At 39.9% G+C, this 25,281-nt stretch overlaps 1 protein-coding gene across 2 annotated transcripts in view; it reads right to left on the reverse strand.

The window, feature by feature from the left end:
* Positions 1–3,726: 3,726 nt before the first annotated feature.
* The window catches only part of LOC127647662 (heat shock 70 kDa protein 12B-like), a 32,602-nt gene continuing 11,047 nt past the window's right edge, over positions 3,727–25,281 (reverse strand). For both annotated transcript variants that reach the window (XM_052132063.1, XM_052132070.1), the window contains exons 2-13: positions 25,068–25,139; positions 23,199–23,293; positions 19,871–19,995; positions 19,582–19,768; positions 19,246–19,350; positions 14,542–14,658; positions 11,604–11,781; positions 8,906–8,992; positions 7,478–7,582; positions 5,235–5,493; positions 5,038–5,141; positions 3,727–4,954 (exon numbers count right to left, since the gene is read on the reverse strand). In XM_052132063.1, the coding sequence (XP_051988023.1) occupies positions 4,287–4,954; positions 5,038–5,141; positions 5,235–5,493; positions 7,478–7,582; positions 8,906–8,992; positions 11,604–11,781; positions 14,542–14,658; positions 19,246–19,350; positions 19,582–19,768; positions 19,871–19,995; positions 23,199–23,293; positions 25,068–25,139 (2,102 nt within the window). In that variant the 3' untranslated portion in view covers positions 3,727–4,286. The remainder of the gene's footprint in view (positions 4,955–5,037; positions 5,142–5,234; positions 5,494–7,477; positions 7,583–8,905; positions 8,993–11,603; positions 11,782–14,541; positions 14,659–19,245; positions 19,351–19,581; positions 19,769–19,870; positions 19,996–23,198; positions 23,294–25,067; positions 25,140–25,281) is intronic.

Consider the following 25,281-nt stretch of genomic DNA (forward strand, 5'->3'; position numbering starts at 1 on the left):
CTGCTTTGGTTTTCTTTGTTCCTGGATAGGTGGGAATCCAACAACTGCTAAAAGGCTATTTGGGTCAAATGTGAATTGTCAATGGTAAACATTTTCATTTAATATAGTTAGTTGATCATAAGATATCAGACATGAATCCAGAAAAGAACCCTGTGTACAGAGTTGTTGCCAAATGTGTAAAGGTGAATAATTTAAACTTGCAGTGCTGTGCAAAGTATTTGCCCCTTTCCTGATTTGTTTTATTTTTGTGCATTTTATACCGAATTATTTTGGTTCTTCAAACGAGATTACATAAAACAAACGCAACCTGAGTAAACACAAAATACAGTTTTCAGTTATAATTTTTTTTTTTTAAGCAAAAGTTATCCAAAACATACAGCCATGCCCAAAAGTATTGGCAGTGTCATTAATTTTGTGTTTTGCAAAGCTTGCTGCTTAGTATTTGTAGGTTATTTTTTCACATGTTTCTATGGTATACGGAAAACCATTTTACAGGCTTTTATTTGCAAAAATAATCAATATATGCAAAGAGTCAATATTTCCAGTGTTGACCCATGTTCTTCATAACCTCTGCAATTTGCTCTGGCATGCTGGATATCAGCTTCTGGGCCAAATCCTGACTGATGGCAATCCATTCTTTCCTTAGTGCTCTTGAGTTGATCACAATTTGGGGGCTTCTGCTTGTCCACTCGCCTTTTGAGGATTGACCACAGGTTCTCTATGGGGTTAAGATCCAGGGAGTTGCCTGGCCATGGATCCAAAACTTCAATGTAATGATCTCCGAGCCACTTCATTATCACTCTTGCCTTGTGACATGGTGCGCCATCATGCTGAAAAATGCACGGATCATCACATAATTGCTCCTGGATCGTTGGGGGAAGTTGCTCTTGCAGGATGTTTTGATACCATTCTTTATTCATGGCAGTGTGTTTGGGCAGAATTGTGAGAGAGCCCACTCCCTTGGATGAAAAGCAACCCCACACATGGATGGTCTCAGGATGCTTCACTGTTGGCACGACACAGGATTCATGGTAGCATTCACCTTTTCTTTTCCAGTCAGAAGGGGGCTTCATCAGAGAAAATAACTTTGCACCAGTCTTCTGTCCAATCCTTGTACTTCCTGCAGAATTTCAGTCTGTCCTTGATGTTTTCCTTGGAGAGATGTGGCTTCTTTTCTGCGCTTCTTCGACACCAGGCCATTGTCCAAAAGTATTCACCTCGCTGTGCGTGCAGATGCACTCGCACCAACCTGCTGCCAATATTGAGCAAGCTCTGTTCTGGTGGTGACACGATTCCATAGCTGACTCCTCAGGAGGAGATGGTCCTGGCACTTGCTGGACACTCTGGGATGTCCTGAAGCCTTCACTGCAGTTGAACCTCTCTCCTTGAAGTTCTTGATGATCCGGTAAATGGTTCTTTCAGGTACAATATTCTTTGCAGCAAATTCCTTGCAAGTGAGGCCATTTTGATGCAAAGCGTTGATGGCTGCACGTCTTTCTTTAGACGTAACCATTGCGAACAAGAACACAATGTTTGACCGCACTTCTTCCGTCCTTTTATAGCAATTGGTCTACTCTTATAATCCAATCAGAATGATAGCGATTTCAATCTGACTAGTACTCGTTCACGCTTTCCCAGGTGCTGCTGATATGATTAGTGAAATTATGTTAGCTGCTCTTTTTTTTTTTTTTTTGGCCAATGAAGCTTTTTTGCAATTATTTAAAATGCATCTGATCACTCTGCACAATAATCTAGAAACAATATGAATCAACAACACAACAGAAAACTTTGCGAAACAACATTAGTCACTGCCATTACTTTTGGCCACGGCTCTATATCACCCATGTGAAAACTAACTGCCACCATAAACCTAATAGCTGGCTCTGCCACCTTTTAACAACTGCAACTAAATACTTCCAATAACGAAGTCAATAAAATCAGTCTTTCACAATGCTGTGGTGGAATTTTATCACACTCCTGTTTGCAGAACTGCTTTAGTTCAGCCACATTGGAGGGTTTGAGCATGAACAGCCCATTTAATATCCTGCCACAGCATCTCAATCGGGTTCAAGTCTGGACATTGATTATGCCAAACCAAATATTTCATGTTGCCTCTTTTGAGCCATTTAGAGGTGGATTTACTCCTATGCTTTGGATCATGGTCTTGGTGCATAATCCAGTTACGCTTGAGCTTCAACTCATGGAGAGCAGAATTCAGGTTTCCCTCAATTATTGCAAGTCACCCTGACCCTGAAACAGCAAAACATTCCCACAACATCACACTACCACCATGCTTGATCGTAGGTATGATGTTCTTTCTGTGGAATTCAGTGTTTGATGTATGCCAGTAACGGGACCCATCTTCCAAACAGTTCCACTTTCAACTGATCAGTCCACAGAACATTCTCCCAAAAGGTTTGAGGATCATCAAAAATTTAGAAGAGCCTTAATGTTCTTCTTGGTTAGCAGTGGTTTTCGCCTTGCCACTGGCCAAAAATGGCATCCACGGAAAAGTGTCTTTCTGATAGTGGTGTCATGAACAGTGACCTTTATTGATGTGAGTGAGACCTGCAGTTCCTTGGATGTTGTCATTGGATTTTTTGTGACTTCCTGGATGAGTTATTGCTGTGCTCTTGGAGGCATTTTGGGAGGTCAGCAACTTCTGGGAAGGTTCACTACTATGCCAAGTTTCCTCCATTTGGAGATAATGGCTCTCACTGTGGTTCTTTGGAGTTCCAGAGCCTTTGAAATATCTTTGTAACTCTTCCCAGTCTGATGTATTACAGTCACCTATTTCCTCATCTTTTCTGGAATTTATTTTAATCTTGGCATAGTATGCTACTGGGTGAAACCTTTTAGCCAACTTCATGCTACTGAAAAAGTTCGATTTATGTGTTGATTTGATTGAACAGGGCTGGCAGTAATCAGGCCTGGGTGATTCTAATCTAGCTGAACCCCATGATGAATGCAGTTTCATAGATTTGGGGATTTAGTAACTAAGGGAAAAAGAATTTGCCCCACACATGCACAGTTGGTATTGGATAACGTTTTAGCTTTAATATATAACATTATCATTTTAAAAACTGTATGTGTTTACTCAGATTGCCTTTGTTTTATGATGGATTTAGTTTGAATGTTTGAAACAATAACACAAGATATACACAAAAACAGAAGAAATCCGGTTTGGGGCAAATACTTAATATTGTTTTCTCTTTTAATCGATTCATATAATTTTGTGTGACTGATTTAAGGGGGATGTGCCTGTATACTGGATTGGAAATCTCAAGGATTAATAGTGGTGTTTTCCTCATTACATCACGTGTTGTTCTGAAACCAAAAAGAAACAAATGAAACGCTGAATGTAGGCTTTCATCCACACAGCCTGACCGAAGCAAAGCGGGCGCGTTTACTTGCGCGATTAACACAAAGTGAAGCGCTGCCGAATTGTGAGCAATGAATGGCTTGCACGCGCTGCATGAGTCTGTTGGGTATACTGCAGTCTTGTCACATTTTAAGTTTTGTTTAGCCTCCCATTCAGCTCATGAAAACACACTGCATGATCAAGACGAAGGATTACACTAGTGTGCCAGTGATTACTTCATTGGCACTCTAGGTTGCCGACCCCTGACCTAGGGAAATCATGACATGAGGTAAAAGATTAGATATAGCTTTGCAAAATTAGTAAGTGGTTCAATGACACCATTGCAAACACATGGAAGTGTTCAGTAATGCTTTTTAAATTTAGTAGCATATTTAAAATTATAGCATATTTTGATTTATATATAATTTGTGGTGTTTGCCTGACTGCTAAACATCCATTACAAGTGCATGTAAACACATTTCCCATTCTTTCACACTGAGGGATGAATCCAAATGAATTGAATGTCTATGGTAGTTGACAGCATGCCATAGATACAGTAGAGATGTTTGTCTGAAAATAACTTTGAATATTTCTTCAGGGTTTACATCATATATAAACTATACACATGTATGGATGTCACAATTGGGATTTTCATAGCTAGTAATTTAGATTCTTATCCAATGCAACCTACAGTACACTAAATACAGAGACACCCTCATGGAGCAAGCTGGTGCCTAGCACAATAATGATGGGAATAAGGAATCCCAGTTATTTTCCATCTTATGTATCAGTCCTCCAGTTTTAACAATTGCAATCCTTGGGTTATTAATTCAGATGCTCAACTTAAAGATACTATTAAGATATCCATTGACAAGATCTGTTGGCATTAAATATCCATACACATTTCAGTTCAAAAACTGCAGGTTCAATTGGACAGGAAGTCAATTGACGCCTGTACAAGTTGTCCAGTCGCCACATCAACAGCTGTTACTTTGATCTCAGTGTCTCCAAACTGCATGGCAGTGCGAATCTCCCTGCGTTCAAATACTGAGCCTTTCCCATTATTACCAGCACTATCTGCTACTGCCCCTGACTCTAGCAGGTCTAAGGTAATGGCACCACACTTCCTCACACCAGAGTCGGTAATGTAGGTAATGTCATCTGTGTCGCTGCAGTAGATGTTGATGATAATCTTCCTTTGTCCCACTCTTGCTGGAGTGTAGCTCCTCCTCACCACCTCACCCAAAGCCACCGACTGATCAACACTTACAAAGCGGTCAAGGATGTCAGTGCACCACTCTCGCCCATCTTTAATGAGCAGCTTATCACGAGGGTGCCGACCTTCCACAAAGCGGTTCAAAACCCCAACACCATAGGTTAACGGACAACGGCGTACACGGACTACAGTGGGGTCAAGACCGAACAAGACTGCACCCTTCAGGATGGTAAGACCTACATCGTGTGGAATTATGATGCGGCAGTTCCGCCCTAAAGCATTCTGGGCAGCTCGCTGGAGCATGGGCGACTCTGCGAATCCACCGACAAGGAAGAGGAAACGAACACCTTTTACATCTTCCTTCTGCATCAGTTTCTCTGGTAGTAAGAAAAACTGACATCAGAGAACCATCAAACAATCCCTGGCTTTGTATTTATGTTAGAGAAGATATGCGTCTTACCAATATGTGTGATAATATTGTTGATGGTGGGCTGAAAGAGCTCATTCATTGCCTCTGCTGAGAGTTTCAGCATTCCTTGAGATGACCATTTTATGAAGTTCATGCTGACAGAGAGATAATACAAAGTTATTATACAAAGACGTATACTCATGCTTTTAAAGACATCTTTTAGAATCATCCAAAAAAATCAGCCATACTTGCTCTTGCGCAAGGCAGTCTCCACACTCTGCCCTCTGTGTTGCTTGTAGAAGTCAATGAAGGAGAAGGGCAGTGAGATGTTTAAGGAGTTGGCACGGCCAGGAGCCGCCGTGCGTTTGCGGGCTTCAAATGCAATGGTTAGGTCCACCCAAGCTGCTGGACGTTTTGCTTTAAAAGTCTCAATGAAGTCTGCTCCAAAGATCTGGCATAGCATAGCCTCAAAGGCAAGATCCACGCCAACTGCTCCATATGGACCCCCTGAATGAGATAAACATGTATACTTGCTTATCTTTAAGCAGGCTTAGAATACATTCCATTCTATTTACACTTCAGTTTGCCTCTGCTCCAAAATTAAACCTGTGACCATGATTTTGCCAATTGGGGCATACTCCTGGATCTTGTGTTGGTCCTGGAAGAGCATTACTGTCGAACAAACATTGTCCTTACCCTATGTTCCTAATCCCAACATTAACCATTAACTACCCCTAAAATTAGAGGGAATTAATAGGTTGATAAAAATGTTATTTCAAACCCCAACCCTGCATCCCTAAAAATAAAGGTTCATAAATTGTTCTTTGTTGGAATGAATGGTTTCATGAAGGACCATGAAATCTTCCCAATTGCACAAAAGGTTCTTTTGAAACGGTTTCAGTCAAAGGGTTAAAATGGTTCAAGTCAACACAAATAAAGGCAATCAAAACTTTGTGAACTGGAATGAATGATTCGTTCGCATAATCAGTCTCAACTGGTCTGAGCAGTTCTTGAGTTAATGAATGGAGAACAGTGTCAAGAACATGCCCATAAGCAGAGAACTGATGAGTGAGTTGATACCAAGGATTTAACTAAGGAGATGAAATATAAGTTTATTATAAAAAAAAGATTAAACTTTATTGTCATTGTGCAGAATACAGGTACAGAGCCAATAAAATGCAGTTGTTTTCGCATATCCCAACTAAGCTGGGGTCAGAGCGCAGGGTCAGCCATGAAACAGCGCCCCTGAAGCAGATAGGGTCAAGGACCTTGCTCAAGGGCCCAACAGTGGTATCTTGGTGGTGCTGGGGCTTGAACCCCCAACCTTTCAGTCAGTAACCCAGAGCCTTAACCCCTGAGCCACCACTGGCATAATAGCTGTTTGACAGTTTTATTAGCACAGATACAATTTGGTTTTATTTGCATAACATTTGATTAAATATATAAATATTTAAGTAAATAAATATGATTTTTTTAATTTATTGAACTGAACTTTTGGGAAGAGTTCTTTGCAGTAAGGTTCTTTATGGCACCAAGGCTACATCCACACTTATCTGGGCCATGTTTCCCAAAAGCATCATAAGGTTAGATCGTAGAAACCATTGGTGCCAGTAGTCTCTATGATTAACTTAAGCTTGCGATGCTTTTGGGAACTGCAGACCTGTTTAAGTTTGAAACTGACGTTTTCAGTTTCTTATTGTCACTGTTTTTTTTATTTTTTTTATTGTATTTATTTAAAAAAAAGAAATCAACGTGTACGGTAATGGAGAGTGTTCTTCTATGGCAGTTCCTTTTTGGTCCTTCATGGCACCTTTATTTTAAAGATGAACCTTAAGCCTACCCTTAAACCCAACCCCAAAATGTAGTTCCTGTAGTTTCTCCTATTTTAAGAATAACATTTACATCTTCCCCTAAAATATCATTGGTTTATTGGAATGTTGTTCCAGGACCAATAAAAGATTGGGATCAGGAACACAATCTACATGGCAAAATCATGGTCACCACCAAGGATGTAGCCAAATTTGTAAGATTAGGGGGACTAAATGTAAATGTTAAGAATCGGTCATTGTAAACCCCATGTTAATCGACCACTATTCTGAATATTGTGGAGGACATGTCTCCATCAATATCTGGAGTGGTGGTGGCGTAGTGGACTAAAGCACATAACTGGTAATCAGAAGGTTGATGGTTTGATCCCCACAGCCACCACCATTGTGTCCTTGATCAAGACACTTAATCCAAGTTGCTCTGGGGGGATTGTCCCTGTAATAAGTGCACTGTAAGTCACTTTGGATAAAAGTGTCTGCCAAATGCATAAAAAAAAAGTTACGGCTCTGGTCACCAATAATTGGAAGTGAAACTAGTCAATCATGATTGTTCACTTCAATCATGCTCTTTCATTTGACTACATTTCTGAAGAAGATCTGTGAGGCCAAAGGTCAGTTGGGTTGTAAGTGTGATGAAGTTGAGTTAGCTTTGGCTTTCAACTCACCTGAGGCTTTGTAAAGCTCCTTTAGAGTGCCCTGCGGCTGCTCAATCTGATGCACAGTCAGATCCACTGTCCCACCACCACAGTCTGCCACAATGTACCGATCACCTTTAAGAACAAATGCACAGTTGTTTAATCTTTACCTTAGATGGTCTCTTGTTATTTTCTAGTTAATTGAAACAAGATTTTTAAAACAATGGAACTTGTTTAAATAACACCCTCATCCCTCTCTCTCTGAATTTGGTCAGGAAGATTAGTTTTACCAAACAGCCCTAAGACATTTACAGTCCATTTTGAGATAAGAGTGGCTTAGCTTGGCAGGACTGACATTACTAAATGACTTTGGAGAGGAAAGTATGTCTTGTTTGTTTACTGTGGTGGAATATTTCAGTTTCACAGGAAATGTCCTCCTCTTTGTGTGTGTATATGTATTTGCACATGTGTCCCAATCACCATTCACTTTTATTGTATGGAAAAAAGATGCAATGAAAGTGACTGAGGCTGTCAGTCCCTAACATTATGCTTAGCGTCCCCTTTTGTGTTTCATAGAAGAAAGTCATTAGAGTTTGTAACAACATAATGGTGAGTAAATGATAACAGAATTTTACATTTTGGGTGAACTATCATTAAGAACCGCAATACTTTGAGAGAGGAGATCTGTATCTGTTCTCTCTCTCTCTCTCTTTTCTCTCTCTCTCGCTCTCTCTCTCTCTCGGAAACATCTGGAGCAAAAGATCTGATTATTTTGACCCTGCACCTTGTCGTCATGCAGTGTGCACTGCACGCACACATGCTGTAGCCATGCACTCAGCCTTTGCAGCCAGTGATGATAATATACTAGTGATTGCTCCATAATGAGAGTCTCTTGCACGTCATGCAAGCACAGCACAGCAATTAGAGTCATATATTCACTAATATGCACAAAAGGAATAAGAGAGAGAGGCAGCAGGAAATCGTGGTTCAAGCATATGCCTTGAAGCGTTTACCTTACTGAGACAATAAAAGGCAAGTATTATAACACACTGCAAATGAGTTTGTTTGGGTGGTTGGACATGATGGTAATGATTTGATTAGGATTTTTGGCTTTGTCTTGCATGTTTAAAATCTTGTAATATTGTTTGTTGGTCTCTGTGTGTGGTTACTTATATTAATATCACAAAATCACAATTGTCATTTGATCTTTCAGTTTTACACTGCTCTGCATTTGGCTTGCAACTTTGTAAACTTTGGCCAAACGTCCTTTGAGGATATCCTCAAGTGTAAAAATGATAGATAAGTAAAGTAAATAATGTTTTGCAAATGGAAAGAAAAGTTTTAGGGATATGATTAGGTTTTTTAGGGTTAGTTTGTGGGAATTCCATTTTTCTGTATATAATACAATAGTGAATATGTCCTCATTTAGCCATGTAAACGTGTGATTCCATCTCTTACCTGTCTGCATCTCTGACCACAGTTCTCCAGTACCACCCTCCACCAGAAAGGTCCTGCTATGCCTGGCTCTGCGGAGCTGCTCACGGGCTAAAACATACATATTGAATCCCTTAAATCTGACAATCACTACTACTAAAAGAGGGGGAGGGAATAATTGCAGATACCTGGAACAATAACAAAGAAGTTTCTAAACATACCCTGATTAAATGAACTTAAGCCTGTGTTTGTAAAACATGATCTTCTGGATGCAGGCATGCTTTACTTTAAGTCTTGTACTTAAACCTAATAAAACAATCTTGTTACATGGCTGTAGTTTTATAGAGGGTGGATTTTAGTGAATGATGATCTGTTAGACTAAGAATGATCTCTGCTTTAATTTTTGGGGTTACTACGGTTATACTGGATGTCATATTTCCCAAGGAACACTATTTAATTGTCTGGATTACACTTAAAACATTCCTTTTTGGTACAGTCTGTCTGAACAGAGGTTTTGGTCAGATGCAAACATGCTGCTGTAAATTCCCACCGCTTGCAACAAACACTAAGAAAGGAGAAACTTATACTGTGCATTAGGGACAGTCTGGAACCCACTGCGCTATGAGAAACAGAGAGCAAATACAACGAGTATAGGAAAAAAGAAAAAACACTGATTTTACCCTTTAATTACTTTCAATCCCATGTGATTTGATGAATAGACACTGTGATGAAGAATGTCTCCATGGTCTTAATATAGATGAGAGGACAGACAAAAATGACTCGATGTACAGTATGTATGCTGCTCTGTTTCTGTGCGTACACAAACCTGCATTCCTGCAAACATTGTCCGATTGTCAAACATGTTTTGCCTGCTAACAACAAACAAACAAGAACCAAAAAATAACAAAATAAAACATATAAATAAAACAAATATAAAAAGAGAAGGATGTAAATAAAGAGTAAGAAAGAAAAACAAACAAAAACAGAAAAAAGTCAAAAAGAAAAATAATTAGAAAGCGAACAAAAACAGAAAAAAGCAAACATGTAAAAGACAGAAAATCAAAATGAGCAAACAAATATGAAAGAAACCAAACAAAACACAAAACAAAAGCAGAAAATCGCAAACAAATATATAGAATGAAAAATATAGAAACAAAAGAACTAAACAAAAGCAGAAAAACACAAACAAATATGGAAAGAAAGAAACCAGAAAAAGCAAGCAAATATAAAATACATTTTAAAGAAAGACACAAAAACATAAAAGCAACCAAATCTAAAAGAAAGCAGAAAATGAAAAAGAAAACAAACAAAAACATAAACAATATATATAAATAAGCAAGCAAATATAAAAGAGAACAGAAAAAGTAATCAAATATGAAAGAAAGAAAGAAAGAAAGAAAGAAAGAAAAGAAAGAAAGAAATCATCCAGGGAAACTAGTGTAAACAGTCCAAAGGAGGGTGAGATCATGGTTCACCAGCACCTTGTTTCAATTATAATGTGAAATGTGTGTAAGAGTGTGAGGAAGTGTATTTTGTTTGAGTGAAAAATGAGAATGAATAATGAGCACCTATAGACCTCCTATTTTAGTTGTATAAATGTGAAGCGAGAGTGTTTGAAAGAGAGCCACATTTAATCCTTTGTTAAGCATCAATAGCAAACACACTGTCAATCCTTTAAAAAGGGTTTCTCAGCTTTTTGAACTCAGGGGACGCCCTAACTTTCAACAAATGTTATCTCTCTCTTTCTGTCTTACCAAAACCACATGCTTTCGTCCTCGCTAAAAAACCCCTTGGTTCTGTTTCTCAAAGCTCAAACCGAGCCTGATCTAACCATCTGCACATAAATCCACAGATACCCACACAAAACAAAAACAGCACTCCAATTTCAAGGCATGAAAGTCTATCCTTTATTCACCATGCTTTAAACATGGTTGCCATTCTTTGTTTTTTGTTTTCTCCCCAATTTGGAATGTCCAATTCCCAATGCTCTCCAAGTCCTCATGGTAGCATAGTGACTCGCCTGAATCCAGGTGGTGGAGGACAAATCTCAGTTGCCTTAGCATCTGAGGCCATAAATCTGTGCATCTTATCACTTGGCTTGTTGAGAGTGTTACCGCAGAGATGGTGGGGCGCATGTAGATGCTTCACGTAATTCTCTGCGGCACCCATGCACAACTCACCATGCGCTCCACCGAGAGCAAGAACCACATTATAGCTACCATGAGGAGGTTACCCCATGTGACTCTATCCTCCCTAGCAACCGGGCCAATTTGGTTGCTTAGGAGACCTGGCTGGAGTCACTCAGCACACCCTGAATTCGAATACACGACTCCAGGGGTGGTAGTCAGTGTCTTCGCTTAGCTACCCAGGCCCCCCCCAACATGGTTGCCATTTAATGTTCACTGAGAAATGTGACACACTCAAGGCAGGACATTTAGGCTCATTCCTAGGATCAATCTGTGAGTGAGTGGTGGTGGCGTAGTGGCTAAAGCACAGGGCTGTTAATCAGAAGGTCGCTGGTTCGAACCCCACGGCCACCACCATTGTGTCCTTGAGCAAGGCACTTAACTTCAGGTTGCTCCGGGGGGATTGTCCCTGTAATAATTGCACTGTAAGTCGCTTTGGATAAAAGTGTCTGCCAAATGTAAATGAGTGATCTTGTATAATGCTAATAGGTTTGAGAAAACATAACTTTTTTGGTTCATGTTTTTTGTTTTCTTACCTTGCCTGAAACTGGAATCGAAGGGGCGGGACCCATCCACATCTAGGCCATTGGTCATTGGTTTTTGGCTGAGATCAATGACCTGGTGTAAACGAAGCTTCCTGCAGTAGATGGAGGCCGCCTCTGGTTCAAGAGCTATGAGGAGCTGTTCAGGACACTCTGAAGTGACTAGACCTGCCTACAGGTCAGAGAAATAGAGAAACAGTTTGGGCATTAATCATGGGGGTTCAAGGGTGTTTTCGAAGCTCCTCTATGGTATAACCTACACATTGGACCCTTGGGAGAGGGGGCCCAAATATAAAAATGTTGTCCCGGACCGGTCTCCATAAATTTTAGTGCCGGCCCTAACCTAAAGTATTCAACTTTGGTGCTACAGACATAAATAATACAACAAATTGAGATAAGTGTTCTATTTATTTTCTTAGCAACCAGGCTTACAACAAAACAAAAAACCTAAGACCCAAGGCATGTAGGGATCAGAATATCAAAATCACTTGGGGGTGGGCTCTTTTGACTTGGGCCAGTAATCTAACACCCTAGCAACTGAATAGTAACACACTTAAAACAATAAGAACACCTTAGCAACCACTTAGCAACACCCTCAAACCCACCTGCATCACCCTACATAATGACTTTTGTAGGGGAAAGCACCACTCACGGTTTTCACGTTTTTCACGAATGTAAACATATAGTTTTGAGCACAATGTTACACCACATCAAAATATAAACAGCATGTACACTGTACAATAGGCACAACTGGTTTAAAGCACCAAGGAAACCAAAGTAACAGGACAAAATGTTTCAGGACATTGTGGAAAGTAACTGTAAGCTGCCTGAGATGGTCTGATAGAGTTATGGAGGGAGATGGTGGGGGACTGCCTCATTCCCCCTTTCTTACTTGGCTGGGACAGGCGTGGTTTCCTGTGTTTGTGTGCTGGTCTCTTACATAGTTTAACCTCTGTGACATTGCAAAGAGGAACTTAACCTCAACCTGCCTTACCTCTAGTTAGAGAGGTAGTGAAATGTGGGGCTACTAGAACAAATACAGTTGTGACCTGGTTTTTAATCTAGAGAGTTGGTAGACTGCACGGTCTGGGTCAAAAAAATTGTTTTTCAGTAGTTTTAGAGTCTGAGCAGACTGCGGTTGGTGGTGATCCAACTGAAAGAACATATTCTCTTATGTACTTGGTTTGTGGATTTAGGACCATAACCACCAGAACACACAATTCTGGTGGTTATATTGAGATTAGTGGTCAATCAAGTGTGGTTTTTCATTGAGTGATTCTTAAACTTGTTCATTCATTTGGTTTTCTCAATCCTGAATATTCATGTTTCATCCTTGTGTGGATTGTTGTATGCCATGTACTAAAATGGATGCCATAATGTAAGCTAAAATGATCTAGAGTTAATTTTTGAGTGTTTCGCTCGTTTTTATGGTCAGTTGCTAAAGTTCCAATGTTCATAGTGTTCATAGGAAAGATAAACATTGTTCAATATGTCTTTGTGTGACAAAATAATCTATGTTTTCTATTGTCAATTGCTATGGTTGATTTCTTTTTTCATTGCTCAAATGGAGGATTGTTTTTATTACAAAATAATTTATGGTTTAATTATTATTATTATTTTGCTTAAGGTTCCATGTTTGATTGCTAAAGCGGAGTTTTTTAGTGTTTGTAGTGCTCATAGGGAGGATTAAAACTGTCAAATGCATCTTTATTTGCCAAAATAGTCTATGGCAGGGGTCGGCAACCTTTTTGACATTGAGTGACATTTTTAATTTTCCTGGTCATTGGCTGATGTAATTCTACCTCATGATTACGCAGCATGTTTTCAACAGCTGAATGGGAGGCTAAATATTATTAAAGTGTGACTAGACTTGCGCTGCACATGTAAGCCATTCACGCATCACAAGCTGATCAACTATGCAGCCCTTTTTGGTGAATCACACCTGCAAAATCCTAAAACTTTATTTCCAGGTTTAATTTATATTTTGAATAGACTCATATTTTTGAACTCCATGATGTGGGCTAATAGTTTCTCTTTTAATTGTTTCATGTCATTTTGAGTGTGACTATGGTTTAAGGAGGGTGTCCCTGTATACTGGTTTGGAAATCTCATGGATTAATTGTGGTGTTTTTCTCATTACTTCACGTGTTGTTCTAAAAACAAAAATATTTTTTTTTAACGTGTAATACAGTAGACTGTCATCTGCACAGTCTGACGGAAGCAAAGTGGGCGCATATACTTGTGAGATTAACCGAAAGTGAAGAGCTTCCGGCTCGTGTTTGGGTATACTGCAGTCTCGTCACATTTTAACTTTTTGTTTAGCCTCCCATTCAGCTCATGAAAACACACTGTGTGATCATGAGGAAGGATTTCATCAATATGTAGATTGGAATGCAGGTGCAGAATTGAATTAAAATAAAATAGTCTACTTCTCTCTTACCATTGCTGGCGTGCTGATATTTATTATGAATATCAGGTTATAGTCACTTCTTTGGCACACTATCTACATATAAACATTGACTAGATTTTTACATTCCTTTTCATAGACTCACATTTCCTGAACTGCACTAGGAGGCTGCAGGCCATTACATCCACTATAGGGGAGCACATTTGTGTATGTATATGTGAACTGCATAAAAGAAAGAAAGAAAGAAAGAAAGAAAGATAAATAGATAGATAGATAGATAGATAGATAGATAGATAGATAGATAGATAGATAGATAGATAGATAGATAGATAGATAGATAGATAGATAGATAGATAGATAGATAGATAGACAGACATGAGCATGTGTGTGTTTAAGAGTAGAGTTCAGGTTTATTATGTTTGCAATCTCTGTGCTAATGAGTTTTGTTAAGCAGTTTATCAAACTGTGCTGTCATTTTTGGTTTATGCAGTGAAAACTGATTTCAGGTCAGTTATTTTACATTACCAAATATGCAGCTTCTCGCATGAACTGCTTGGCTGGCTGCCTCCACACTGCAGGAACAGTGATGACCCATCGGACTTCATTACCCTCCAGCACTGAGGAGGACTGGTCCTTCACCTCCTGAAAAACACACACAAACTTTTCTACTTTTCCTGCCCTTATCTACACAGCATTCCACAGATAACATTTGTATGTGTGTATTAGTTATTCACATCCTTTCATGCATTTCTTGCACATTTTGTCCTCCAAAATGTCCCATCAGAATGAAATGTCCCTAACTGTGTGTGTGAAATGCCGAACCCATGACCCTCAGGATGCATTGCAGGTGGTCTGGAAGAAATATCCATATAAGGCAAGGCAAGGCAAGGCAAGGCAAGTTTATTTATATAGCACATTTCATACACAATGGTAATTCAAAGTGCTTTACATAGAAGAGATTAAAATAAGAATAACAAAATAAGAATAATTGAAACAGTTTAGAATAAAATACAGTACAAACAGTCGGACACACAGTGGCACAGTGCTCATTCAGTAAATGCACAGCTAAACAGATGTGTTTTGAGTCTGGATTTGAATGTGACTACTGTAGGAGCACATCTGATCTCTTCTGGAAGCTGGTTCCAGCTGCGGCTGGCATAAAAGCTAAAAGCAGACTCTCCTTGCTTAGAGTGAACCCTTGGTATTTCTAGCTGATGTGATCCTAATGATCTGAGTGATCTGTTGGGTTTATATTCAGTGAGCATATCTGCAATATATTGAGGTCCTAGCCCATTGAGTGATTTATATACCAGTAATAATACTTTAAAATCAATCCTAAATGTAACTGGGAGCCAGTGTAAAGACCTGAGGACTGGTGTGATATGTTCATATTTTCTGGTTCTGCTCAGAATCCTGGCAGCAGCGTTCTGTATGAGCTGCAACTGTCTTATGGTCTTTTGGGAAGGCCAGTGAGGAGTCCATTACAATAATCCACCCTGCTGGTGATGAAAGCATGCACAAGTTTCTCTAGGTCTTGACTGGAAACAAAGCATCTAATTCTTGTAATATTTTTCAGATGATAGTATGCTGATTTAGTTATTGCTTTGACATGACTACTGAAACTAAGGTCTGACTGTAGAGACACACCAAGATTCCTGACTTGATTTTTAGTTGTTTGACCCCTAAGCGTCAAGGTATGCATTCACCTTGAGAACGTCATCTTTGTTTCCAAACACAATGACTTCAGTTTTGTCTTTGTTTAACTGAAGAAAGTTTTGGCACATCCAACTGTTAACTTCATCAATGCATTGGCACAGGGAGTTAATGGGGCTGTAATCGTTAGGTGATAGGGCTAAGTAGATCTGTGTGTCGTCTGCATAGCTGTGGTAAGCAATTTGGTTCTTTCTCATTATTTGGCTCATTGGGAGCATATACAGGTTGAACAGGAGTGGCGCAAGAATTGAGCCTTGAGGGACTCCGCATGTCATGGACGTCCACTCAGACTTATGGTCTCCTATACTCACATAATAACCTCTCCCTACTAAGTATGACTTGAACCATTTTAGGACCATCCCAGAAAGCCCCACCCAGTTTTCCAGCCTGTCAAGAAGTATGTTGTGATCAACAGTGTCAAATGCAGCACTGAGGTCGAGTAGTACCAGTACTGATAATTTGCCTGTATCAGTATTTAAGCGAATATCGTTTATTATCTTTATGAGCACTGTCTCTGTGCTGTGATGCGATCGGAAACCAGATTGAAAATTGTCAAAGTATCCATTTGAGTTCAAGAATTTGTTCAGCTGATTGAAGACAACTTTTTCAATGATCTTGCCTATGAAAGGAAGATTTGAGATCGGTCTATAGTTGCTTAATATGGTCTTATCCAGATTGCTCTTTTTCAAGAAGGGCTTGACAACTGCAGATTTCAGGGAGTTTGGAAAACTCCCAGAGAGAAGTGAAGAGTTTATCACTTCTAGGAGATCTGCTTCTAAACAGTTGAACACACTTTTGAAAAAAGATGTGGGAAGTGCATCAAGGGCGCAGGTTGATGTTTTAAGGTGCTGTACGGTTTCTTCCAAAATTTTGCCATCAATTTCTTTGAAATCAGACATAGTAACTACTTTCTCAGGTTGTGATTTGATTTGTCTGACCCCAGCACAACTCAAGGATGTGCTGATCACCTTTCTGATATTATTGATTTTTTCAGAGAAGAAAGAAGCAAACTCATTGCACTTGCTGTCTGAGAGCAATTCACTGGGAATCTGGCTTGGGGGTTTGTCAGTCTCTCTACAGTCGCAAAAAGAGTGCGTGTGTTGTTTAAGTTGCTGTTTATAATATTCGAGAAGAAAGTCTGTCTAGCTTTGCCTAGTTCCATATTAAAAGCATGGATGCTGTCTTTGTAATGTTATAATGGACTACAAGTTTTGTCTTCCGCCACATGCGCTCTGCTTTTCTGCATTGTCTTTTCATATTTTGCACTGCTGTTGAGTTTCTCCAAGGCGCTTTTTGTCTGCCACACTTCTTCCTGACTTTCACAGGAGCAATATCATCAATTACACTTTTAACTTTTGAGTTAAAAGAATCAAGGAGAAAATCAACAGAGTCAGCAGATATACTTGGTGTTAAAGATATAGCCTTCATAAATAGTACACTAGTGTTCTCATTTAAGCATCTCTTCTTGACAGACACAGATCTAGCTTCAATGGCAGGAGAGATCAATATATCAAAGAAAACACAGAAATGATCAGACAGTGCTACATCATTAATAACATTCGATGAAATTTTTAGACCCTTACTGATAAGTAAATCTAGAGTGTGTCCATGATTGTGTGTGGGTCCATGTACATGCTGAGTCAAATCAAAAGTTTTTAAAACAGTTATGATTTCTTTTGTCATATTGTTTTCTGCATTATCTATGTGAATGTTAAAGTCTCCAGCAATGGCAAAACAGTCAAACTCTGAGGTAATTGTTGATAACAGTTCTGTAAAGTCCTCAGCGAAGGCTGGAGAGTATTTTGGAGGCCTGTAAATAATGATAAGTAAAATGCGTGGAGCACCTTTTAACACACTACCCAGATATTCGAAAGATAGAAACATAAAATCCAGGTTGTATGTGATAATTAAGTCATTGACTAGAAGTGATTTATTTTTAAGTGAGCGGATGTTTAAAAGTGCTAACTTAACAGTTTTTGTCCCCACAGCAATCTTAGTTTGGCGTGTAATAGGCACCAGATTAAATGGGTTTGCTGTACGGCTTTTGAAGGCCTTAGACTTTCTATGATGTAATCGAACAGCAATAGAGATTGATACAGGCACACTGGGTTCCCGCTTGTTTTGTAAACATTTGAGAAAGTTACTGTTATCATAGCAGGGACCCAACACATATCACTGAGAGCTGGTATCAGTTGTTTTTGGTTCACCTCGAGCAGATGGAGGAGGGTGTGAGCCCTGGCGTTGTGGCAGAGGTCGAAGAGCTCTCACAGGAGGAGGGGAGGGCGAGCTGGGCCCGCAGGTGCTTGAGGGGCCTGACGTTTTTTGCTTGATATCTGGGGGCTTGCAGCAAAAGAGTGGGATAGTTTGGTTCCAGCATACACCAGTTCTTCCATTTTCTCTGAGAAACACAGATGTGGAGATGCTGGAGAGAGGGATAACGTGTCTGGTGAGAGGGGCTGTAATATGCTGTCCTGGTTTCCCTGGATGTTTTCCAGAAAGTCGTCCTTGGGTGCTGAATCTTGGAGCAGTTCTAATATGTCACAGTCTGTCTGTGGTGAACTTTGTGGGCATGGCTCATATAAGTGTTTTCCCACAAGCCTTTGGGGCTCCAGGAAACAGGAGGAAGAGGCTTTGGCTCTGGCCAAGACCGACTAAAGACTGGGCCAGAACCTCAAGCACCCCACCCCCACTTCTCACAGAGAGTGCATGAGTTCTTGTTCGAGTGAAGGAAAAGAGTTTGGACTAAAGCCACAGCACACTACTGTATCTTCACTTTGTTTGTCTGTTCCAGACTTCACAGAGGGGTTCATGTTCATTTCATCCCTGGATGAATTAAAAATCAAAGATGGCGCTAGTGTGAACAAGGTCTGTTTAAGTCCTTTTCACTACAATTGTTTACTTCAGTTCACTCTCCAATGCATGAACATGAGGGGAATCAGTTCACACTGCCTCTCGCATAATGTAAGTGTGTTGGCATGTTCACGCGAGAACTGGCGCAGTTAAAACTGGAAGTGTGGCTCGGTTTGATTACAAGAGAATGCTTTACACAAGCTTCTTTGGTTTGCTTTCATTTGAACATACCAGCATGTTTAAATACATGCGAAAGGCAGCATCAATTGAATCCCCTCATGGATGCTTATTGGACAGCAACTGGTAGTCAACAATTATAGTGACTTCGATATTGATCTGTTTCTCACCCAAAGCGATCATATCGCTTTATAAGACATTCATTTAACCACTAGAGACGAATAGATTACTTTTATTATGATTATCTGTGCTTTTTGGAGCTTGAAAATGCTGATCACCATCAACATGCATTGTATAGACCTACAGAGCTGAGATATTCCTCTAAAAGTCATACACATATGGGATGGCATGCGGGTGAGTAAATGATGAGAGAATTTTCATTTTTGGGTGAACTATCCCTTTAACATAAATAAAAAGCTACACACTTCAGCTTTGACTGTCTTTGTAATTCTTTACTTCTGTTTTGTGTGTAAAGTATATCATGTTTACCTTTAAAGCATGTTCCCTGAAGAACCTCAAGGCATGAGCAAAAACCTCAATGGCCCGAACCCTTCTCCTATTCACAGACTCCAGCTCCGTCTCCATTGTGAGATCCTGAAGAAAACCAAGATAATCTGCTGTAGAAATGCTCACAGATGTGACATACATAATACCCTGCCCTAATGTACCATTTCTACCAGAAAGTATAGATCTGAATTTTCTAGCCTGCAATTTACCCCCATAATTTGAACAGGTACTCTCTCCAAACAAAAATATAATTCCAAAAGTAAAACTCAGCATTCAATAATCAAAACAAAGTAATGCCATAATGGGTTCTCTATTTACACTGGTGCTGTGGATTTTCATTTTGAATTTGTCAAAATAAAGCCAATGCCTGGCTTCCTCGGGATCAAGGTCATGGTAGCTGTCTCGAGCTGCAAAGCCAAAACTGTGGAACCGCAGGTCAGGAGTCAGCAGCAGACAGGTTGGACTCTTTTGATTGGCTACGCCAGGATCCCCACCCTCCCATCGTCTGTTGGTAGAAATAAGGAGAGAAAACTTTATATGAGTTTGCATAGAGGGGGATGAAATAACTTCAAAGTAAGGTATGATGTTGTGTTAACATCATAAATACCTCATCATGTGAATGGTTTCAGGATCTTCTGTGAAACTGAAGGCGTAGCCACTGGAGGTAGTCCCAAAATCTATAGCAACCACCACAGAGAATGGATGAGCCACACAAGGTCTCACCTCAGTCCTCTACAGATAGAGGAATTAAAGGGGAGACAGACAGAAAATAAATCAGAAATCCAAAAAAGCTTTACAAAGTCTTTACAAAATGTTCCACCTAGTACAGAGAGTAACTGACTCCTCCTTCCTTCTCTTTTCTGTTTTTTCTTATCTCTTGATCATTTCCCTGACCTTGAGTATTACATCAACCAAATACCTCGAAGGGGAGTGTCTCCTTTAAATATTTTTAGCTTTTCAGGTTAAAGTTATTTGTGTAATCATTTCACGTTAATACAAAAATACCCATAAAAGAGAGTGATAAACAACTTTATGTTAAACAATATGTAAAGCAATGTATACATACAATAAAGTTAGCAATATTTTTTCTAAAAAAAATATTTTCTCCCAATTAGGAATTCCAAATTCCCACTACTTGGTAGGTCCTTGTGGTGGCATGGTTACTCGCCTAATTGGCGGAGGACAAGTCTCAGTTGCTCCGCTTCTGAGACAGTCAATCTGCGCATCTTATCACATGGCTTGTTGTGCATGACACCACGGAGACTCACAGCACGGGAAGCTCATGCTACTCTCCGCGATCCACGCACTACTTACCACGTGCCATACTGAGAGCGAGAACCACTAAAAGCGAGGAGGTTAACCAATGTGACTCAACCGTCCTGAGCAACCGGGCCAATTTGGTTACTTAGGAGACCTGGCTGGAGTCACTCAGCACACCCTGGATTCGATCTCGCAACTCCAAGGGTGGTAGTCAGCATCAATACTCGCTGAGATACCCAGGCCCCAAAGTTAGCAATATTAAAATCATGTTCTGTGAATTGATTTAAATTTTAAAATGAATCCATGTAATAAAAGCAGAAGATTAACCTCTTAAAAAATATCGTAGGCTCACTCCGGCCCCCTTTGAAAACATAGCAGAGTTACCTGGCCCTGGCAGAAAAAGTTTGGGGACCCCAGTTCTAAGGTGTGCAAATATTTTCCGGTAAACGCACGACTATGAAGTAGGTCCAGGTCTTGACCACATTACGGTTTCATATCATTTTCCCAAATAATTTCATTAATTTCAAAGTGCGTGCAGGCTACCGCATCAAAATAAACAATTAAAACAAAGACACTGCCAAAGTACATTGGATAAGTACGACAAACAATGTCTATAATATCCTACATTTATTTCAATTTGTGTTGAAATGCACCCTTGCACTCTCAATCTCTCTCTCTTTCGCTCTCGTCTCTCACCCACACTTACACTCACTGACAAAAATACATAAACACACACATATAGAGACTCAAGTCACGACCAACAAGCCTGATGGCCCCATGACTTGATCAATACAACAGTTTCTATATTATCTGAAATATCTGTGGAAAGAACCCTCGTGCTTCCCCACCCCATCTCTGTCGCTCTCTCACATACGGACACGGACACACACACACATACACACTACCTTGTTACTCCAGTAAAAGCAGCGCAATTCTCCATTACTAGTTCTAAACTGACATTTTGGAACTAGAAATGAAGGCTCAGGCTGTATCAAAACAAGATGCTGAATCCATGGCGGAAGAAATTAGTTCCACTCACAAGAGCGTTTTAGGGATGAAAACCAGAAAATATCTTGAGATTAAACCCTGAATGAGGTCTTAAGGTGGTAACCGTGATATAAGTGAAATAATTGACTCCTGCCCGTTGAATTATTGAAAATAATGCACTCCCAAGGTGTAACCTCCGCTGCGTGTCATGACAGTATTACCACCTCTAGGTATGGAATATTATCCAATAATACTCCGGTCCGTTGTAAATTATTCCTTAAAAAACTAATGGATTGGTACTTATTGCAAAGTGTCACCTATTGATCTGTTTCATATCCACACTTATCATATCACTTCTGAAGATTTGGATTTAACCAGTCGTATTGATTACTTTTATGCTGACTTTTTTTGCTACCCATTATTGCATTGTATGAACCTAAAGAGCTGAGATATTCTTCTAAAAATATTTGCTTGTGTTCTACAGAAGAAAGAAAGACATACACATATGGGATGGCAAGAAGGTGAATAAATGGTTAGAGAATTTTCATTTTTGGGTGAACTATCCCTTTAAAGTAAGCATTTGTATGTTGAATTCCCAAATGAAATGTGCTATGTGGTGCTTTCAGCATTCCTGTATTTGTTTAAGCAGTATGACATGTGAAGATCAGCTCAATCAATGGCATGAGTTTGGTGCAGGACTTTCTGTTTATCTGACAAAATTAAGGTTGGGGGAGTGTTCAGGAAACCTTTTAAAAACAGTCATAATTTTTGTTGTTATATTTGGTGACGCTGGTGGTACTGAAATTACACACATTTAGTAATACAGGAGCAAGTTGGCTTTAAAACAAAACATGTTTGGCCTGCCACAGATTGCAGTGTGTATGTTGACTAGAGGATTGGCTAATGATAGTTCTATTTTAAACCATCTGGCTGAGTGCTAAGTAAAGAAGCATAATTGTACACGTCTTGTGGTACCACATCCTCTTTCACCATTATTGAAGTTTGAAGCATCTGATTTTGTCATATAATCCAGATCTGAGGACAGTCTGGGCATTTATCGATTTATCTGAACCCCAAATGTAATGTTTTGGTACTTTTTTTTTTTAAATAAACATTATTGAAATACTTTCTTTATTATTACAATCTACTGTATTGCAAGTCTGTGTCTTCAACTACACATTATCATATGTGAAATGTGTTACTGATTTGAGTTTCACAAACCACAAAACTGTTCTTGCTTAATTTATAGTCAGAGTGCAGTGAATCAGATGTTGATTCACTTACTGCTCTGACAGATTCAGCAAGTTCATTCAGTGAAGTATTTGTAATACTAAACCGAAAATTTCTGAGCCGTTTGGAGTGATTTATTAAATGAACCTGCTCATTAGAGCCAAATCCTGATACAAAGCGATAACTCGTAAGTTAGTAATTTGTTTGGAGCGATTCATCAAAAGAGCCACTTTTCTGGGATTCGCACAGGATTAATCGAGCCATATGTTTGTATGAGAGCAGCTCGCAAATGCAAACACAACACTATAAAAAGATAAGTCGTTTTGGTGTTATTTTGTGACACGTGCTCTTTTTATCTCATAACATTGAATTCAGACTGTAAGCAACTCGAGTGAAATATTGAGATTCAGTGACCCCAGGAAACAGTATCACTGGGCTTATCTCTATGATAATCTTACCAGAGAGGGGGAGGGAGTGAGAGGTGTGATACTGCACTCATTTCTGGAAGGAGAGGGAGAACCAGATTGAGATGTGGAGGCTGATCTATCCTCACCTGAAAAAGACAGGATGAAAGAGAGAGAGTAATGGAAGGAGCACAAAAAAGACAATAAAATGGAAATGGCAACTCATTTTCTTCTTTATTTTCAGTGAAGGCATATTTACAATCTGATGGCCTGTCAACACCATACGACTGTCAGAGTAATTATGTTACTAGAACAGCTTTGGCTATACTAAACTAGTGCTAAACTAGTACTTAACTAATAAACAAGTTACCGCACTTAACACAGCTACTGTGTGTCCATAACAACACTGTAAAGAATAATTCTTAATAAAAGTAGAATGAATACAGCAGAACACTGCTGTCTGACCATTTCATACCAATTTTTCCAGGCATAGTGTTTATCCTCTTATATATATATATAACTTGGGGCTATGACTAGAGCTAGGGGTCTCGGCCCTCTCTTAGCACCCTTACGTTGAACACTGAAGATATGGAAAATTCTTTCCAGGCCTACACATCATCTGATGGCTGTTTTAAATCTTTAACAACCATAAGAGATTATATGACCACTCAGTGTTCTACTCAACACTGTCATCATGTGTCCTACAAGGCATTAACACCTTGATTATTGGTGTCTCATATCTGTAGTCACAATTGCAAGGAATTTCAGGAGCAGAATTTCAAGAATTCCTTCATTCCTATTGGGGTAAAACGGTATGACATTTTCCAGGACAAAATTAATACCATGGCATGTAGTGACCCTCTCCAGCAAGGCTGTCTTCAAACAAACTCCAGCATGGATGGAATTCACTCAAGAGTATGACAGGAATGTTATCGAAGTGTACAGATATTCTCAAGATTGCAGTGTGGAGATAAGAGAGGGTCACACCCCTGTCCAGTATTGTTGATGGAATAGACAGGAATTAAAGCAAAATTCCTCCTCACCAATGCTCAAGCATGGATGACAATTTCTATTTAACTAATCAAAATGTTAGGGAAGGAGATATTGCCCCAAGTGAAGGAGTTCAAGTACCTTGGGGTCTTGTTCACGAGTGAGGGGACAATGGAGCGGGAGGTTGGCCGGAGAATCGAGGCAGCGGGGGCGGTATTGCACTCGCCCTATCGCACCGTTGTCACGAAAAGAGAGCTGAGCCGAAAGGCAAAGCTCTCAATCTACCGGTCAGTTTCTGTTCCTACCCTCACCTATGGTCATGAAGGCTGGGTCATGACCGAAAGAACTAGGTCACGAGTACAAGCGGCCGAAATGGGCTTCCTCAGAAGGGTGGCGGCTTCTCCCTTAGAGATAGGGTGAGGAGCTCAGTCATCCATGAGGAGCTCGGAGTAGAGCCGCTGCTCCTTTGCGTCGAAAGGAGTCAGTTGAGGTGGTTTGGGCATCTGGTAAGGATGCCCCCTGGCCGCCTCCCTAGGGAGGTGTTTCAGGCATGTCCAGCTAGGAGGAGGCCTCGGGGAAGACCCAGGATTAGGTGGAGAGATTACATCTCCACACTGGCCTGGGAACGCCTCGGGGTCCCCCAGTCAGAGCTGGTTAATGTGGCTCGGGATAGGCAAGTTTGGGGCCCCCTGCTGGAGCAGCTGCCCCCGCGACCCGACTTCGGATAAGCGGTTGAAGATGGATGGATGGATGGATGGATAATAAAAATGTTGTTTCCAGCAAAAGCTTGCTTTTGGATTCTTTGCTCTCTTGGGTCTCATTATAACTCATAATGAAATATTACACTTAACAAGGTTGCTTATAAGTATACACCTAGGAATTTGTCATTATTGAAGTTTTAAATCCCAAATTATATGTTAAACAAAATGTTACCTGGGATTTGGAGACTGTTTGCACTGCAATGTAGGAGAGCATCCATGGTGGAGGTGACAGGGCTTTTGCAGCCTAAGCGGTAAAAAAACAAGAAGAATGAAATTAATCACACAGAACATTTGAACAAATCTCATAAGGACATCCCAGCTGCAACAACAAAGTCATGACATAAGTGATGAGTTTTAGTGGGTGTACTAGACACTTTGTCTAACTA

The sequence above is a fragment of the Xyrauchen texanus genome, chromosome 1, assembly GCF_025860055.1.
Source record: "Xyrauchen texanus isolate HMW12.3.18 chromosome 1, RBS_HiC_50CHRs, whole genome shotgun sequence".
NCBI classification, from domain to species: Eukaryota; Metazoa; Chordata; class Actinopteri; order Cypriniformes; family Catostomidae; genus Xyrauchen; species Xyrauchen texanus.